Source organism: Anabrus simplex, chromosome 2 (assembly GCF_040414725.1).
Source record: "Anabrus simplex isolate iqAnaSimp1 chromosome 2, ASM4041472v1, whole genome shotgun sequence".
Lineage (NCBI taxonomy): Eukaryota > Metazoa > Arthropoda > Insecta > Orthoptera > Tettigoniidae > Anabrus > Anabrus simplex.
The window spans coordinates 867,934,424-867,953,246 of NC_090266.1; the positions used below are offsets into that span (position 1 = coordinate 867,934,424).

The 18,823-nt window shown below is 37.7% G+C and overlaps 1 protein-coding gene across 7 annotated transcripts in view; it reads left to right on the forward strand.

The window, feature by feature from the left end:
* Window positions 1–18,823, forward strand: part of Pfrx (6-phosphofructo-2-kinase) — a 656,010-nt gene that overhangs the window by 552,357 nt on the left and 84,830 nt on the right. For all 7 annotated transcript variants that reach the window (XM_068226309.1, XM_067141606.2, XM_068226307.1 and 4 more), the window contains 2 exons: window positions 9,230–9,333; window positions 10,966–11,184. In XM_068226309.1, coding sequence (XP_068082410.1) covers window positions 9,230–9,333; window positions 10,966–11,184 — 323 coding nt within the window. The remainder of the gene's footprint in view (window positions 1–9,229; window positions 9,334–10,965; window positions 11,185–18,823) is intronic.

An 18,823-nucleotide genomic window follows, 5' to 3' on the forward strand; every position in this document is an offset into this window, starting at 1 on the left:
ATTGTCATTATAGCTTAGATTATGCCAAGTATTCTAAAGGCTTCCCTTTTCCCACTTCCTTGTTAAATAACGTGTGGTACCATACCAAATCCTAGTCAAATTAGGATATACACTTATCGAGGTCAAAAAATCGAAAGAGGTGTTGATATCTCCATCTCCAGCAGGGTCAAAGAATGAGGTGTTTAAGTTTTGGTTTGTGAGTAGTATAGTAATCCAGAGGTACATGAAGAAAAAATAACTGACCAAATGAGGCAGTTTTTTTTATGTGATCTATTTTGACATTGTCCTAAACTCTTCACTGTGGGCACCCTTTTAGGCTTACTAAAAGAATTTTCATCCTGTTGACCATTCTATTTTACTCTACTTATCTCCTTCCCTAAGTGTCTATATTAACGACATTGAAGTTAATTGACTCAAATTATTTGTACCGCATCACGCTTTAAATTCTTGCTGAAGTTACTTTAACGGGGTGCGTCAGATACATTAATGAAATAGTATTTTTCTTCAAATTCAATGATTTACTTCTTTTTTTGTCATGATAAGATCTTTCCTTGCAGATCAAAACAAACTGGTTGACACTCTAATTTCTATTCAAGGGTACATTCAGTGTTAAAATTTTAGTCTCATTTTAACCCTTACCCCTCGAATTAAAGTTCTCTGTGTTGCCTCTACCACTCGTATATTAAATGTAAATTTTTATCTTATATGACCTGTATTAATCTTTCACGATTTTGGAGATAGCACTTGCTTTTAAATGATGTAGTTAGGCTATACACGTTTACAGCAAGCTATACTGGAGGCAATATGTGGAATTTAGGACTAATTATTTTGCATTTTTATTATTATTATTACCGTTATCGCATACCGATTGGTTTCGTTAATAATTTAGTGTACAAATTATTGCTAAAAAGCAATAATTGAAAAACTCTATTCAGTCTCTGTTTTCATACCTCTCGGTTGTTTGTAGGCTGAAACCACTGTAAACGGCGATTTCTTGAAATCTGAATCTGTTGATTTATAATTGTGCCAGCCGTCAGCATCAAGTACATGTTGGGTCACGGTACACAAACCGACCATCGTTAGTTCACTTTTAGGCATCGTGAAATGCTATTAGATATATTCATTAGGAGCAGAGGTGCGAAAATACTGTGGTTTCGTGTGTTGCCTGACATATACAACATATATATGACTAGAAGAGCACATGGCGACCATGTTTGTTTACTATCGCTCGAGCTTTCGTGTGCGTGAGTGGACAGCTGAAGGCTACACTGCCATCTAAATAATAGATTTTTGACAGACTGTCAAATAGTATCTGGATTCTACAAAGTTCCACGCGGAACCAAAAGATGGCAGTACAGTACATCATCGTGTATTTTGTCGGCTAAGAGACGGCAGACGAGCGGTGGGCGATAAAATGCCATGTCGGGTCTCCCCCGACATGCGACCGGAACGGGAATATCGTAATGTCGGGCCTCACCCGACAGAGGAGTAGTAAAGGTTAAATGTAACTTTTAGTCACTTTTACTGATGATAGAATTTAGATTCTAAAAACCAGTTATAATTTATAATTTGTGGTGACATAGATTGTTTACTTTACGTCAGGTCAGGATCATCCTGCTACTGTATGTGACAGTAGACTATACCACCTGCGACTGTCTGGCCGAGGGTCAAATGGCTGTTATCAAACTTGACACCCAAAGGGAGGACCAACGGCTACAGGCAGAGGAGCCCTACCTTTGGAGGCCAGGTGAAGCCTTTGTGCAGGAAATGACACATAAATTCACCAGAAAGGAGAACATAGTAAACAGTTCAGATGGGGGAAGAGGATCCCAATCCCAGCAGTAGATAAAACGGAAGAACTTGCTCCTGCCAGCATAGTCTGTGCTCCTGAGGAGCGGCCTAAAGTTATACTTGGCAGGGGGTATAAAATGCTTCTGGGAGTGATGACCCCACCGTAATAATACCCTATATATGATATGGCTCTGTGAAGCCTCCGTGGCTCAGACGGCAGCACGTCTGCCTCTCACCGCTGGGTTCCATGGTTCAAATCCCGGTCACTCCATGTGAGATTGTGAGATTTGTGCTAGTCTTTACTGTCTTGTGAAACACACCTTTCAACTCTCTTAAAGTGATGCATAATAGCTCCATAATTTTGCCACATTCGGTAACTGTCGGCATTATGGTGTAATTTTATGTGATGGACACCACAAACTGCACTGTGGTGGTAACCGATTTTCCCCCTTTATTTCATTATGGGATGAAATAATGGGACAGGTTTTTCTCTGGGTACTCCGGTTTTCCCTGTCATCTTTCATTCCAGCAACAGTCTCCAGTATCTTTTCATTTTATCATTCAGTCATTAATCATTGCCCCAGAGGAGTGCGACAGGCCTCGGCAGCCGGCACAATTCTTATCTTCGTCACAAGATGGGGGCTTCATTCATTCCATCCCTGACCCTGTCAATGACTGGAAAACAGGTTGTAGGTTTTCATTCATATGATATGGCACTTCAGAACTTGTCTCGGAAAAGGTTTAGACGTCCACTGCTGCAAGTGACGCACAGTTCCTTGGGCACTGGGGGAATTGTGAAAAATGGGCGACCAATAGCCAACATCATGCATGTGGGCAGAATCAACCTTATGACCCTGACAGAAAAGGCAGAAGAAGTGGTGGATTTTATGGAGAAAGGGGAGATAGAAATTCTGGGGTTGAGAGACGTTCAATGGAAGGGGAAAGGAAAGAAAAAAGAAGAGAATGAGGAAAGGATATACACTGTACTGAAGTGGTGGCAGAGAGGCCAAAAATAGTGTGGACTTGATAATTTCAAAACAGCTGGAAGAGTATGTGGATATGTTAAAGTACATCAGTGACAGAATAATGAAAATTAGATTGACAAGGGAAGGGCGCATAACGGGGAATCGCAGATCTTATGTACATTTTGCACACAGGTTAAATGAGCCAAGAATATTATAACGACCAAATCATTTCTTTCGGAAATTTACTCATGCTACCTACAGAAAGCGTTTAAAGTTTGCATGTTTGAATTGGCACGCTTCGCTACGCAGGACTGCGGCACGTGCTGGTTGCACTCATCAAAGGGCTGCACCACTGATCGCTCTTATTCTGTTAGTAATTGCATAGAACGTCGCGAAAATGATGTAGTGGCATTAAGATAATTTAATTCCTGCATTGATTGTGGGTCAATAGAGGCTATAGAATAATATTGTTATGGTGAAAATAAAGGTTAATTAGTATTACAAGGGATGTTACACATGAAAGCAAGTTACTCTATATAGTTTCTGCAGCAATGGTGCTTGTGCTAGAAATGTTCGAAGTACAAAGAGGTTCTACACCAACCACGTCTAACGAAGCGAGGGTATGGGCAAGTGGAATATATTAAGTCACCGCTGTCAAAACAATATTGTACAGGATGTTCAAAGACTCACAGGTTTTTGGACAAGTACTGACGTTGATACCAGGCGTATTGCCACATGGGATGAAAACGACGAGACGACAGTTGGTGGTATGTCAGAGATTAAATTTTCAAGATGGTGTTTCTTTGTGCCAAGAAGATATCCAAATTCAACAATTGAACAGTGTCAAATAAGCTATGTACAAAGCCTTTCCATACTCTAAACCTGTATACATTTAGTGGTTGACAGTAATCTGTGGCACCAGGGGGGTGGCATAAACACCTGTACGATATTACAATATCTTCATTTTGTGTAGATTTATGTCCAGAAAAGGAATCCAGAATGAGCGCAACGGTGTGTTTTGCTTGAATACACCATTAAACCATTCGTTCACTTGTATAGATTCCTTTTTTTCCAGATTTAGTACAGTATGAATATTTTAATGCGAAAACATGTTTTTTACTGTCTTACAAATCACACCTTTCAACTCTCTTAAAGTGATACATAAAAGCCCCGTAATTTCACCACATGCGATAACTGTCGGCATTATGGTGTAAATTTATGTGATGGACACCACAGATTGCACTGTGGTGGTAACCGATTTTCCCCCTTTTAAAGCCAATGTTCCCTTCCTGCACATCTCCAGGTTGATTCTACTCTGATCACTGTTACACAAGTTTTCAGGGCCGTAAGAATCAACAACAGATTTAACTTCTACAAATATTTCTGCTCCTGCCATGGTTTCTACTTTATTGTAGGTCTGCTGTTTTGTCATTACAGATGTCATTTTCCACGACACAATACCATTACAATTCTCAAAGTTACGCACCCACGTGTGGCATGCTTTAAGCCCCATGCATTTTTCTTCATGAACAACTTGCATAGCCCACTGCTGGATGGTCACATCGTGAATTATTTCATTATTTTGATGGGCAAAATCAATTTTTTCTAATGGTACGTGCTATTGCCCTCAATTTGTCCCAGCACGTTCCGCTGTTTTTTACATGCTTTCCTCACAGATATAAATTATTTTTGCTTTTGACACGATGGAACTTTTCTTTCACTGGCGAAAACGAAAGCGTGCCCAGCTTACCAATTCTCCAATATTGAACAGCCTTCCGTACGCTTAGTATGTCAGCGTGGTATCAAATCAGCTGTTTGACGGTGCGAGTTGAGGGTAGGGTATGGATTAGTGGCCTCTCGATGAGTGAACCCAGCACATAGTGCAGTAATGCGTAGCTGAGCTCGCCAATTCAGACATATGAACTTAAACTCCTTTCGTAGATTGCACAAGTTAATTTCCTAAAGAAGTATTTTGGCCATTATGTTATTCTTGGCTCATTTAACGTGTGTGCAAAATTTACCTAAGATCGGCAGTTTCCTGGTACGTGCCCTTCTCTTGTGAGAATGAAGAACAAAGTGCATGCACCACAGACAGGGAACAAAAAGCAGGATATTGAGGAATTTCTGGAGAAACTAGGAAAGGAGATTGCTGATTTGGAAGTGATTTCCATGGAAGACAAGGAAAGGAAGAAGTAATTGGACCTTGTTGATATGGAAAAAGGAATGAAGGAGAGAAACTAGTTGAGTTCTGTGAGAGGAATTGAATGATTGTGGGCAACACTTGGTTTCGGAAGAAAAACAGCAGGAAAATTTACGATATGGCTGGGGTGACAGTAGAATAAAATCAATAATGGAGATCTTTCTGGTGAAAAGGACAAATCACAGACTGTTGATGGATGTTGCAGCTTTATCAGGAGAAGCATTCGATGGAGATCATAGAGTTATGATAGCAAAACTGAGAGTGGAGAAAATAGAAAAATGAAAGGAGATAAGAGATAATAAAATAAGTGTGGAAATAAAAATATACAGGAAGAATTTATGGAGAGAAACAACAAATTCCAGTTACTGAAGTAGGAAATGTGGAAGGGAAGTTGTAAGTAGGGCAGAGAGGGAAATTTTGTTATGGAGTCCCTGGTCTGTTAACTGTAGGTGATGGCTTAGTCACTTACTTGGTGAAATATGTGAGCATATTAGGTTAATACACTAATGTGTCCGTAGAGTAAAAATCTTAAAAATTGGAAGTGCATAATTGGAACATGAAATGTATGCAGTGGTTCTGATTTGTTATTTTAGTATGTTATCATCCCTAACTACCATACAAAACTTGAATCACTCTAACAGGCTATCTGTGAAATAATTCAGGATGTCTACTGGCAACACATCATGAAGAGCAATAAATGATCTGAAAGTGTACTTGGTGGAAGCTCACAGAATATAATTTGCCTTGTATATTATATTCCATCAGGTTCTCTTTTTGATCCTCGCAGAACTTTGTTGAGATAAGTTTTAACTTTCAAGTATTGAAGGCTATAAACAGAATTTAAACATCAAACGTTTTTACATTTCTAAACAATTTTCATCAATTAAAAAAAAAAAGTGACTTTAAGAACAAAACATGTCATTCTCTGTTTATTAGGTTTTTAAATTTTATATTTTTTTACAGGTATGTTGTGTGTTATGATTGGTGTATGACAGACTGAAAATCTTTAAAGTTACCTCACAGAACTTTCTTGTGCTGGATATGTTCCCTTTCAAGAAATTCATCCATCAGTTGTGCTCTATGAGGAATATACTTAAAGATTGTAAACATTTCTGGATGAACTGCACTTCTGAAAGACTTCCCAATAGTTCCAATACCTTGTCTTGGTGTTGGTGAGCATTAACAGTACCTCCAGGAATGTTGTGCTGTTCTGTATGTTCTGTCTGTTCACATCAGCATACCACCATCATAGAATTATTACAAGATCCTTGTTCATTCCAAATCATCATGTAACAGGAGGGAAGGTACTATGCTAACCTATAGACCCCTAGGATAGTGGAGTGTAATATGATGCTAAAGCCATGTTTGTCATTGTCAACATAGTTAACCTTTAAATTTTTTTAGTCTCTCAAACACGAGATACACTAGAGTCATGGAAAACTGACTTTCGTTAACTCAACATTCTATTAAACTAGACATCTGCAGAACTTTTATTTATTTTTCCATAGTGGACAAATCATGAAGTTAGTTTTATTATGTTATTTCTTGTGTTCTACTTACACTGGTCAAGCGGTATGACTAGGGGCAGTAATATTTGGAGCATACTACCTAGGTATAACACATAACGTTCTTGGTGACAGGTGATTTGTGGATTGCCATTTGTAAGTAAATTGTTGTGCAGGAAAGTTTCCCAGGTGAGTGCTGTATTGTTTTACCAGTGAAAATATTAAGAAGAGGAAAGAAAATTATGTGACTGTAAATGGAACTGAATGTGTTAAGACTAAAAATTTCATGTATATGTAAGTTGTTGTTTTATTATATTTAAATAAATTGTTTTAGATTAGATTTTATACTTTCTTCTGGCCTCTGTATTTTTAAATCTTACACTATTATGAGTTTTATGTAACACTTCCACAAGTCTGTAAAACTCGACAGTTTTGTAACTGAACACCCTCTCAGTCCACATTAGGTTGAGTTTCCAAGACTCTACTGTTTAAGTTATTAAAACACCTGAAAAAGACCAGTTTATTGATAATATTATAAGAACATCCTCACATTCAGTGCTAGCAGAACCACAGTTTGGCCACTACACATCTGCTCCACACTGCATTTTAGCTATTATTAAGGTGGTGGATGCAGAATTTTAACATCCAGGTCACTTGTTCACTTGTTTACATAAACAATCTTGTACATATATATATGCAAATAAGCGATTTGAAAGAATCTGAGGATGTTCATATAGAACATACAATGTCATTCTATTATTCATAAACTGGTTTTCTTTTCCAGGTATGTACTATTTTTTTAAGAAATCATTTCTTGTGTTTGACTGACAGCTTATTTTATTTGAATTTGATAACCTGATTAAACACAAGACATTGATTAATGTTCTTGTTATTTCAGAAAATCATTCAAACCTTGTTCTTCACTTACTATATCTTATTAAACTTTATCGGTTTTCAACTGTCGATTGATTTATTATAATTTCTTTTTTCCGTTCGTAAATACCAGTTTTCAGCTATAACTGGGATGTAAAGCAAGCAAGCTTGTAGTTTTATACGACTGTTGATAGCAGTTGTTCATAGCCATGAACTTCCAGTTGTACGGGGAATCTGAACTACAGGGACGTGACTTTTCATTTCAAAAATCTCGCATGCACTGATGAACAGTCTTTTTCCCGTTTATATAAGGCTGTTATAATTGATGCAAAGTATGTGGGAAGACGGTATCTTAGGTACATTCTCATTGGTGTCGTAAAATTCTATGAAAATAAATTGCTGGTTATGTTGCTGACGAGCTGTGTCTGTGTTGGTCAAAATTGTCATAAAGCTACTTTTCCATTTGTGCAACTATGCATGCAGCATAACCCATATGTTTGTTGCATGGCCAGAGGCAACAGTACACAAGAGGAGAGGAAGGCATAAAATAGGTGTGCAAGCCATAGGCGCAGGACAACACAAGTCTCCTGCTGTGCATCTATTTTCCTTTCTGGTCGTTGTGCATGTTTCACAGTCCGATCGTGTTCGCTAGTAGAAATGGAGTGGTCAGATCATTTGCAGTAACAGTTCAAAATCTGTTGTTGACATCTGGGTAAACAAAGCTCCTTTGGCCAGTCTGACTTCCTTTACAACCCTCAAATTGAAATTTGTCCTTTGTAGATATCAGTTACTCAACAGGAATGCCTCCTTTTCTTTCTACTTTTCTGGTTGTCGCTCACAATAACTAAAACAGCAGCAGTTTGTGCTGTGGCCTCCTCTTTCTTGACATATTTCCACTGTCTTCTCAAGCAAATAGCCATTGCAGTATGCAGATGTGGAAATGACATAGGCGCAACACACAAAGTTGAATATGCAAGTAGCATTCGCGTCTGTTGCCTGTTTTTGTATCTCTGCTTATGTAGAGGAATGCTTCAGACTGAGTGGTACACAAATGAAAACACAACTTTATTTCAAACATTCCAATCAAATTGAGCAATTCAGACATTATTACTATACATATAGAACATGAATAGGAACAACACAATGACAGGTCAGCATCACAAGAGGGAACAGCAGGGATGGAAAGGAGGACAAGCATGAAAGCATATGGGTACACATCTTCATTCACTGTCGTCTTCAAATAGCTAGGCTTTCTCCTCGTCAATCTCTATTCTTCTACATCCATTTCTTCTCAGCCCTCGACAAGCTAGTTTCTGTTTCCCGATCTCATCTGGAGGGCAGATTTCAACACTCGCTGAGAGACCATCTTGATAGATCTTCTGTCTTGATGTGGGAAGCTTGAGAGGAAGAGAGGAAGAGGAAGAGACAAAAAAAATTAAAGATAAAAACAAGTGTTAAAAGACTAAGGACATAGGACAAAAACAAAAGGAGAAAAGGAACCTTCCAAGTCAGTGTAACTAACGCTGATCTGTCAGTGTATGTATCCTATTCCTGTTCCCACATTTCTGTATACAGTTGAGTTTGCCATTTGTTTGTGCCTTTCCATTACTTTTACAGACAGAATGGTTAGCTGAGAAGGAAATGCCATGGTGTGTCTGTTAGTTTTGTTTGGCATTGCTTTGATATTTATTTTAAATGAAATATCACACTGTGGGTATTTGTTCTCAAGCTGTTTTTTTTTAATTAACATTTATCTACTGCTAACTCTGAATGTCCATCATCTATTTTATTTTCCTGTTTCTTATTAATCCCATTTCCCTGACAGTGTTGAATGATTGTTATCAGTTTATTCACATTGGTAGTGGTATTTATGATGTTGATATTTGGTATTTCAGGGGAAAAGGTCGTGGTTCACAAACATGAGGGTCACATCCAGAGTCGAATTGTGTACTACTTAATGAATATACACATTACTCCCCGTACCATTTACCTTACAAGGGTAAGTGATTCTTTTTAGTATATTTTGGACGTGGTGATCTGATGGATGATATTAATGCATGGTCATAATGGTAGTTCAGTATACAAACATAGTACAGCATGTCACTTGCACTGATTTCTCTACACTTATTTATATAAATGAGTTACTGATGGTGGCCATGTTCATGATATAAAGTACTCCTGTTTTACCCACACTAATATAATGAAGATGTAAATCATTATTATTTGATAGCATTACTTTACCACTGTTACTTTACCCACACTAATATAATGAAGATGTAAATCATTATTATTTGATAGCATTTCTTTATCACTGTTAATTAGTGTATAATCCCACTCAGGAGCTTGTTATATTATCAGTATAAAGAGTATATTTTTATAGAAGTTGAACCCAACAAGTGCCAAAAGTCAATATTTTCATCAGCCAAACTGCTCTGTAGTTCCAGTGTCAAAAAATTTGATGTTCAACTAGATAGCACTTTTATGATTATCATTGACATACAGTGGCATTTTATTGTACTGTGGTCTTAAGGTCTTCCCTTTCTAGCCTCCCAGATTATTCATTTGGTACTCAAGTATGCGTTGTTCTCCTTGAAGATGAATGATGTTCGCAACATAGTTGTGTGTAGAGAGGCTTACCATTACTTATCATAATGAATAAATAATGTAATGTGCCCCATGTATTCAAACATATTTTTGTTTACAAATTTAGGAACTTCTTTTTTGTTTAATTGCATATATTTTAGAAATGCTTTCAATCAACAGATTTAATTAATTTCCAAAAATGTAGCACATATATCCTTTTTTAAAGTCAATGTAATAAATATTAATTATGTTCTTGAGACTTAGAGCATTGATTAAATAGAACACAATTATGAAACTTATTGTGCCGGGATGAGTGGCTCAAACAGTGGATAGCGGGCATTGAGCCAAACGTGGCAGGTTCTGACCTGGCTCAGTCTGGTAGTGGCTTAAGGTGATTATTTACACCAGCCTTCGGTAGATTTCTCAGTATCTAAAGAAAAACTCCCAGGGGACAAACGTCTGGAATCTTGCCATTTACGAAAACTGTAAAATTACTTGGAGAGAGCTATCCCAATCGGAAGTCATATTTTTTGTCAAGGTCTTGCTTTGATTCAAAATTCCATCATGGTGTAAAGGGACAGTTTTAGGGAAGACAAAACCAAGCTAAATATTTGAATTGTTTCTTGATGACGAGATATGCCAGAACACAGCTGAACAGACAAACTTTTATTCCCAGCGGAAAATCGCACATAAAACCCAGTTTAGTAAGATGAAACGAAGGAGTCGAGATCAAGACGGGGTCCCAAGAAATAGGACGAAATAAAGCTTCTTATGGGCATACTGCAGCCGGAGGGGATTGTACAGAAACCTAAATTAGGACATTATATTTCTCACAATCACTTGTTGACCATGCCTACTTCCTATGAGCTGATGACAGAGAAGAGATTTTTCCTCCACACCTTTTTACATTTCTCTAACAACGAGGCATATAATGGACAAATTCCTCCCCAAATATACAAGCTACCACCTGTGACAGCATGGAATATACATGTGGCACTTAAAGGTTTAAGATTTTGTTTTATCTTATATGACAAATTTCTTTTCTCAGCATGGGGAAAGTGAACAGAACTTGGAGGGGCGCATTGGAGGAGATTCAGACTTGTCATATCGTGGCAAGTTGTATGGAGCAGCATTATCTCAGTACATCCAACAGCAGGACATCCCTGGTCTTCGAGTTTGGACTTCATGGTTGAAACGCACCATCCAGACAGTTGCTGCCATCCAGGCTCCTCAAGAACGTTGGAAGGCACTTAATGAAATTGATGCTGTGAGTTTGACTGTTATGTTAGGGTAATTTGTTCAGTTTCTTTTAATTTGGTTATATATATTTCAACTATCATTGTTTTGAGTGCTTTCAATATACTGTACAAGTATGGCCATGCATATAATAATAGGAGCATGAATAAACACTATGACAAGTCAGCATTGGAAGTGGGAACAAGAGAAAGAGGAGACAAGGACAAACATTAAAACACAGAAAGACACTTTACCTTCATACACTGCCGCCTTCAAAGGTCTCCTCTCATCAATCCCAGTTCTTACATATCTGTTTCTTCTCGGCCCCAAACAAGCTCCTTTGTACTTCCCAGCTTCATCAAGATGACAGGCTTCAACTCTCATTTAGGGGCCATCTTGACAGATCTTCCTTCATGGTGTGGGAAGTGTAGGGTAAGAAGGAAGCTAGATAAACACTAGAAAAGGGAAGAGACAGAAAGTAATATTAATATAGGTGTTAAAAGACTTGAAACAGAATAAACACAAAAGGAGAAAAGGAACCAATTAATTCAATATGAGTAATGGAAAGTATAACGGGACTCAGTGGAAGAGGTTCTGTTGTAGAGATTATACTAAGTTTTTTTCAAAATGAAGAACATGAAAAATTATGTTACCACCAGTTAATCAGGTTGAATCATAGGTTCAGTAACATTCTGATTAAAAGTGATGTTTATGTAGAATATAAGGCATTACTGATTGTTATGCTTTAGAATTTGTGTATCATTATCTACATGTTAACTGTGTTGATACTGAGCTCGATTGCTGCAGTTGCTTAAGTGTGGCTGGTATTCAGTATTTGGGAGATAATGGGTTTGAACCCCACTTTCGGTAGCCCTGAAGATGGTTTTCCGTGGTTTCCCTTTTTCACACCAGGCAAATGCTGGGGCTGTACCTTAATTAAGGCCACAGCCACTTCCTTCCCACTCCTAGCCCTTTCCTGTCTCCCATCGTCACCATAAGACCTATCTGTGTCGGTGCGACGTAAAGCGACTTGGAAAAAACACTCTGTTGATGTAAGTATTATAGACACCAAACTTCTTGATTTAAAAAAAAAATACTGGTATAATGGGATGTGGCATGTATGATACTGTGAAGACTAATTATCTGATATTTACTACATTTTACTACATTGTCTATGAGGCTGTCTTGCACTTGAAGTTCTTTCATGCATTGCCAAATTCTTTCCCTTGGTACACTGTCGTATGCTTTCTCAATGTCCAAAAATATTAGAAATAAAGGCTTGTTCTTCTCCCAGTATTTTTCCATTAGCATCCTAATTGCAAATATAAGGTCTGTAGTTGGCCTTCCTGGTCTGAAACCATACTGCTGTTCTTCCAAAATTGGTTCAACAATATCTCTGATTCTGGTCTCTATTATTTTTTCCAATATTTTCAGGACATGAGACAGTAGTATGATACCACGGTAATTAGTAAATTTTCATCGGCTTCCTTTCTTGTACAGAGGCACAATGATGCCTATCTTCCAGTCCTCAGGAATAGTATTTTCCTCCCATATCTTGTTGAGCAGTCTCTAGAGCCATTGGATTCCTGGAATTCCCGTTGCTTTCAGCATATCTGCACTTAGTTCATCTATGCCCACAGCCTTTCCTTTCTTCATGCTCTTGAGCGCATTTTCAACCTCAAGCCATGCAATTGGTGGTTCAGTTGTGGTTCCTTGACTTGGCTCTCCTTTATCCGTTGATATGTTTTCTGTATCTCCATTCAGCAGCTTTTTGAAATAGATCTTGAGTTCTTGTTTAATTTCTCCCTCTTCTTGTACCAGAGTTCCATCATCACGTTCTATTGTTTTTATGGTCTCCTGATCCCTTCGCTTGTTTTTCACTACTCTTTAGCAATTTCATATTTCCTCTACTGTCCTCTTCCAGTTTGTCTGCAAACTCATTCCATTTCTTCTCTTTTTCTTCCCTTACAATGTTCTTTACAGCAAGTTTCTTGTTCCTGTATACTCCTTGAAGTCTTTGTATTTCTTGTTCATTTCGTTCTTGTCTCTGTTTTTGTTTTTCCTTGTCCAGTGCCTTCTTTATTTGGTTTCTTTCTTTCTCCGCTGTTTTCACTCTATCATTCCTCCATGGTATCTCCTTTTTTCTTTTGATAGAACTTGTAACTCCACATAAGTTTTTGGCTTCTCCCACAAAGGTGTCTTTGCAGGCCTTCCACTCTTCATTAACGCTGGTTACTTCACCCTTTGGCAAACTTTTTTTTTTTTTTTGCTTTACGTCCCACCGACATAGATATGTCTTATGACAACGATGGGATAGGAAAGGCCTAGGAATGGGAAGGAAGCGGCCATGGCCTTAATTAAGGTACAGCCCCAGCATTTGCCTGGTGTGAAAATGGGAAACCACAGAAAACCATCTTCAGGGCTGCCGACAGTGGGGTTCGAACCCACTATCTCCCGATTACTGGATACTGGCCGCACTTAAACGACTGCAGCTATCAAGCTCGGTCGGCAAACTCTGTTGAATCCTTAGTTTGTATTCATCCTTTATTTGGACTTCTTGCAACTTCCAAGTTTTAACCCTTAGTTTTTTCATAATAATTTTCTGCATTTCATTAGTCTTATGTTTGAAGTCTACTACCAACAATCTGTGGTCACTGTCCATGCTTTCACTAGGTATGACCTTTACATCTGTGATGTACCTGCCACCATCTTTATTCGTGATTATGTAGTCAATCAATGTTCTATACTGGTCATCCCAACTGTACCTTGTTATTCTATGACTGTCTCTTTTTTTGAAGAATGTATTTTTGATTATAAGATCATTTCTTCTGCACAGATCTAATAGTTGTTCTCCTTCTGGGTTCCTTTGTCCAAATCCATGTGGACCAATGATGTTTTCGTACCCAAGTCTGTCTACCCCAACTTGCTCATTTAGATCTCCAATAATAATATTTTCCTCATTAACTGTATCTTCCAGGTCTTGCTGAAATTTCTCTTTGTCTTCCTCACTGCAGCCTGTCTGTAGGGCATACACTTGTATGATGGTGTACTCAGTGTTCTCCAGTTTCATGAACATTTTAATGATTCTATCACTTTTGCAGATAACTTCAGCTGTAGCATCAGTCCCTTCGTTAATTATGAATCGAACACCATTTTTTGCTACCTTCTCCTGTCCACTCCAGTACAATTTATATCCTCTACAAAGTGTCTTACTTCCAATCCCTTTCCATTTGGTCTCAATCCCAATATTGATATTTTTCTTCTATCCATCATGTCTAGGAGTTCTTCTACCTTTCCAGTTAATGATAGAATGTTCATAGTTCCGATTTGGTATTTGGGTCTCTTTTTTTATTTGGGGTTTCCTTTCAGAACATTATATATCATCAGCCTTATGGTCATCATACTTTACAATTGTCTGAGAGGACATGTCAGTCCGGTCTATAATCTTCTTTCCGAGGCTCTTTTTCTTATTGAAAGCGACTGTACTCGGTACTCTTCTGCTGACTTGCTAGGCCTAACACATAAGAGGATTTTCTTTCAGGGTTTACTCCCTTAGCCTTTGAGGATGCCTTCCTCGTCCTACAAGGCAGTAGGTTCCATCTGTACACCCCAGAAGGGTGGGTTGCCTCTTCCGCCATCTCCACTGTACCGAAGTCCATTTTCTCCGCCGTAGATGCCGTTGAGGTCTTCACCGTTAACCCAGGGCAAGGGCCCTCCATATTTATGACCCCTGGAGAGAGGGGTGTCCCAGTATTTTAAAACCCCCAGGAATTGGGCTACCTGTTGGTCTGCGGATTGTATTGGTTATTTCAACCAGCCCTACATACTGTAGGGGTCCCCTATCCGCCACCTGGGGACGCGTTCTGTAGGGGTCAGGTTCCCCTGGTTACTTATTGGAAGTTAACCACACCCACAAGGAGTGAGGTTATTTGCAGTACTGTAATCTATATACGGTATATAAAATAACATGTCCTGACTGACTGACTGATTCATCATCGCCGAGCCAAAACTACTGGACATAAAGAAATGAAATTTTGGGGATACATTTGTATTAGGGTGTAGGTGCTCACTAAGAGAGGATTTTTGGATATTCTGTCACTAAGGGGGTGAAAAGGGGGGTGAATTTTTAAAATGAGGATATCTATATCTCAAAAACTTAAAAGTTTACAGACGTAAGAATGGTTTTTGGAATCTCATTTAAAAATATACACATATTTGTTTGTTTTTGGAAAATCTCATTAGGGGGGTTGAAAAAAAAGTGGGGGGGAAAGAGGTTCAACACCTATTATGAGGAGACTTATATCTCAAACTGAAGATGTTATCGACATGAAAATGGGTATTTGAAATCTTCTTAAGAGGGGGTAAACAGGAGTCATAAAGGGGGTGAATTTTTAAAATGGGTATATGAAAATCCACTTAAAAGGAAGTGTTAAAGGGGGTGAATTTTTAAAATGAGCAATCCATAGTATATCTCAAAAACTTAACATATTACAGACATGAAAATTGGTATTTGTAATCTCTTTTAAAAATAAAATAACACTTTTTTGTTTTGAAAAGAACACTTGGGGGCGGGGGTAAATGACTGAAAGGGGTTTGAATTATTTTCAGTCGGGATGCTGGTATCTTCAAAATTGTAGATATTACAGACGTGAAAATTGGCATTTGTAATCTCCTTTAAAAATAAAGAAACACATGTTTTTTATTTTTGGGAAAAGCACCTAAGGGGGTTGTAAAAAGGACTGAAAAATGAGTTGAGCTCTTTTTATGAGGATACTTATATCTCAAAAAATTGATGATGTTACAGACATGAAAATTTGTGTTTGTAATCTTCTTTAAAAATAAAGAAACACGTATTCTTTTGTTTTCTAAAAATCCACATAAGGGAAGAGAACTGAAGGATGTATTGAATTATTTTTATGACGATATCTATATATATAAAATAACTTGTCCTGACTGACTGACTGACTGATTCATCATCGCCGAGCCAAAACTACTGGACATAAAGAGATGAAATTTTGGGGATATATACATATTAAGACGTAGGTGCTCGCTAAGAGAGGATTTTTGGATATTCCTTCGCGAAGGGGGTGAAAACGGGGGTGAAATTTAAAAATGAGTTGCTCTATATCTCAAAACTTTAAAAGTTTGCAGATGTAAAAATTGGTATTTAGAACCTTCATTAAAAATAAAGGAACATGTATTTTTTTGTTTTCGGAAAATCGCAATAGGAGGAGTGAAAAGGGGCTAAAAAGTGGATGAATGCCTTTAATGAGGCTACTTATATATCAGAAACTGAAGATATTACAGACCTGAAAATTGGTGTTTGGGATCTCCGTTAAAAATAAAGAAACACGTATTTTTTTGTTTCTGGAAAATCCAATTTAGGGGGGGGGGGTGAAAAGGGAGTAATATTTTAAAATGAGTGTTTCTATCTCAAAATTTTTAAAGGTTATATATGTGAAAATTGGTATTTAGAATCTCCTTTACAAATAAATAAACACACGTATTTTTTCGTTTTTGGAAAATCCAAATATTGGGGGGTAAAAAGGGGGGGAGGGTAAATTTTTTAAAATGAGTGTGTATACATCTTAAAACTTTAAAATATCCAGATGTAAAAATTGGTAGTTAGAATCTCCTCTAAAAATAAAGGAAAATGTCCTTTTTGTTTCCTGTAAATCCCAATAGGAGGGGTGTAAAAGGGTGAAAAATGGGTTGAATGCCTTTAATGAGGATACATATATCTCAGAAACGAAAGATATTACAGAACTGAAAATTTGTATATGGGATCTCCTTTAAAAATAAAGAAACACGTATTTTTTAGTTTTGGAAAATCCAATTAATGGCGGTTAAACAGGAGTGACAAATTGGGTGAATTTTTGAAAGACTATATCTACAGAATATCTTGGAAACGTAAAATGTTACAGACGTAAAAAGTGGGTGTTTGTTATCTCCTGGAAATCTAAAGAAACATAGGTGATTTGTGTTTGAAAACTCCACTTAAGGGGAACTCAAAAGGGGTGAAATTTTAAAATGAGAATTTTTACAGTTTATCTCAAAAAACTTAACATGTTACAGAAGTGAAAAATGGTATTTTTTAATCTCTGTTAAACATAAAGAAACATGTATTTTTAGCTTTCGGAAATACCACTTGGGTGGAAGGGGGGGGGGGTAAAAGTGACTGAAAATGGTGTTGAATTCTTTTAATTAGGCTACTGAGCTGAGAATGGTGTTGAATTCTTTTAATTAAGCTACTGATATCTCAAAAATGAAGATGGTACAGACGTGAAATTTGATATTTGCAATCTGCTTTAAAAATAAAGAAACGCGTATTCTCGGAAAATCCAATGAATGGGGGGGGGGGGTGAAAGAATTGAAAAATTAATTGAATTAATTGAATGAGAATACATACATCTAATAAAAATTAAAGTTGTTACAGAGGTGAAAATTCGTATTTGGATCTCCTTTAAAAACAAAGAAAAACGCGTTTTGGGGGGAAACCATCTTGGAGGGCGGGAGTGTAAAGGAGTTGAATTCCTTTCATGAGGACACATAAATCAAAAACTGAAGAAGTTAGAGTCGTGATAATTGGTATTTAGAAGATCCTTTACTATTAAAGAAACAAGTATTTTTTGCGGGAAAATTCACGAAGGGGGGGGGGGAGTAGTGTGAAATGAAGTGAAAAAAGTAAATTATTTTTATGGGGATACTTGTATCTCTAAACTGAAGGTAATAGACGTGAACATTGGTGTTTGAAATCTTCTTTAAACATAAGAAACAAGCCTTCTTTTAATTTTTTGGGGGGGGGGGGGTGCCGGTAAATAAACTTAACGGCGGTGGGGTGTAGAAGGAGGTGAGACCAATTGATTTTACTGTTCTTAATGTACTTATAAGGATCCTCAGCAGCGCGCCGGCCTCTCACAGCTGGGTTCCGTGGTTCAAATCCCGTTCACTCCATGTGACATTCGTGCTGGACAAAACGGAGGCGGGACAGGTTTTTCTCCGGATACTCCGGTTTTCCTGTCATCATCCATTCCAGCAAAACATAATAATAATAATAATAATAATAATAATAATAATAATAATAATGTTCCGGACCGTCGTCAAATGTGCGGACCGCGCTGGAAACGGCTCCTGGACGGGTAATGACTAAGAATGCAGTCCGGCCGCGGGTTCAGTGCCTTCTAGGCACCCAATATGACACCACGCCGGATCTCCTGAAGGATTTTATCCATATTAAAAATGATTATAGGAAAAGATGGCAAAGATTTACGGACCCAACTGACCGGGAGGAATACCTGAGCCTAGCCCGGGAAGTACGAAATCGATTGCTGGAAAAGAAGATTGAAAAATGGGAGGAAACATGCCGTAATCTAATAGAAAACGAGTCCGATCGGGAATTTTGGTGGGTTCTCGCAGAAAACTAGTCAGACCGCGAATTTCGGCGGATTATATATCTAAAACAAGAAGCATTCGATTATAAATTTCAGTATAATACCGTAGCGAAGCACGGGTATCTTGCTAGTTATATATAAAATACTGAAGATGTTAGAGACGAAAATTGGTATTTGGAGCTCCTGTAAATGTAAAGGAACATGCATAATTTGTTTTTTGAAAATCCACTTCAGGGGAAGTGTTGAAATGGGTGAATGTTTAAAATGAGCATATCTACA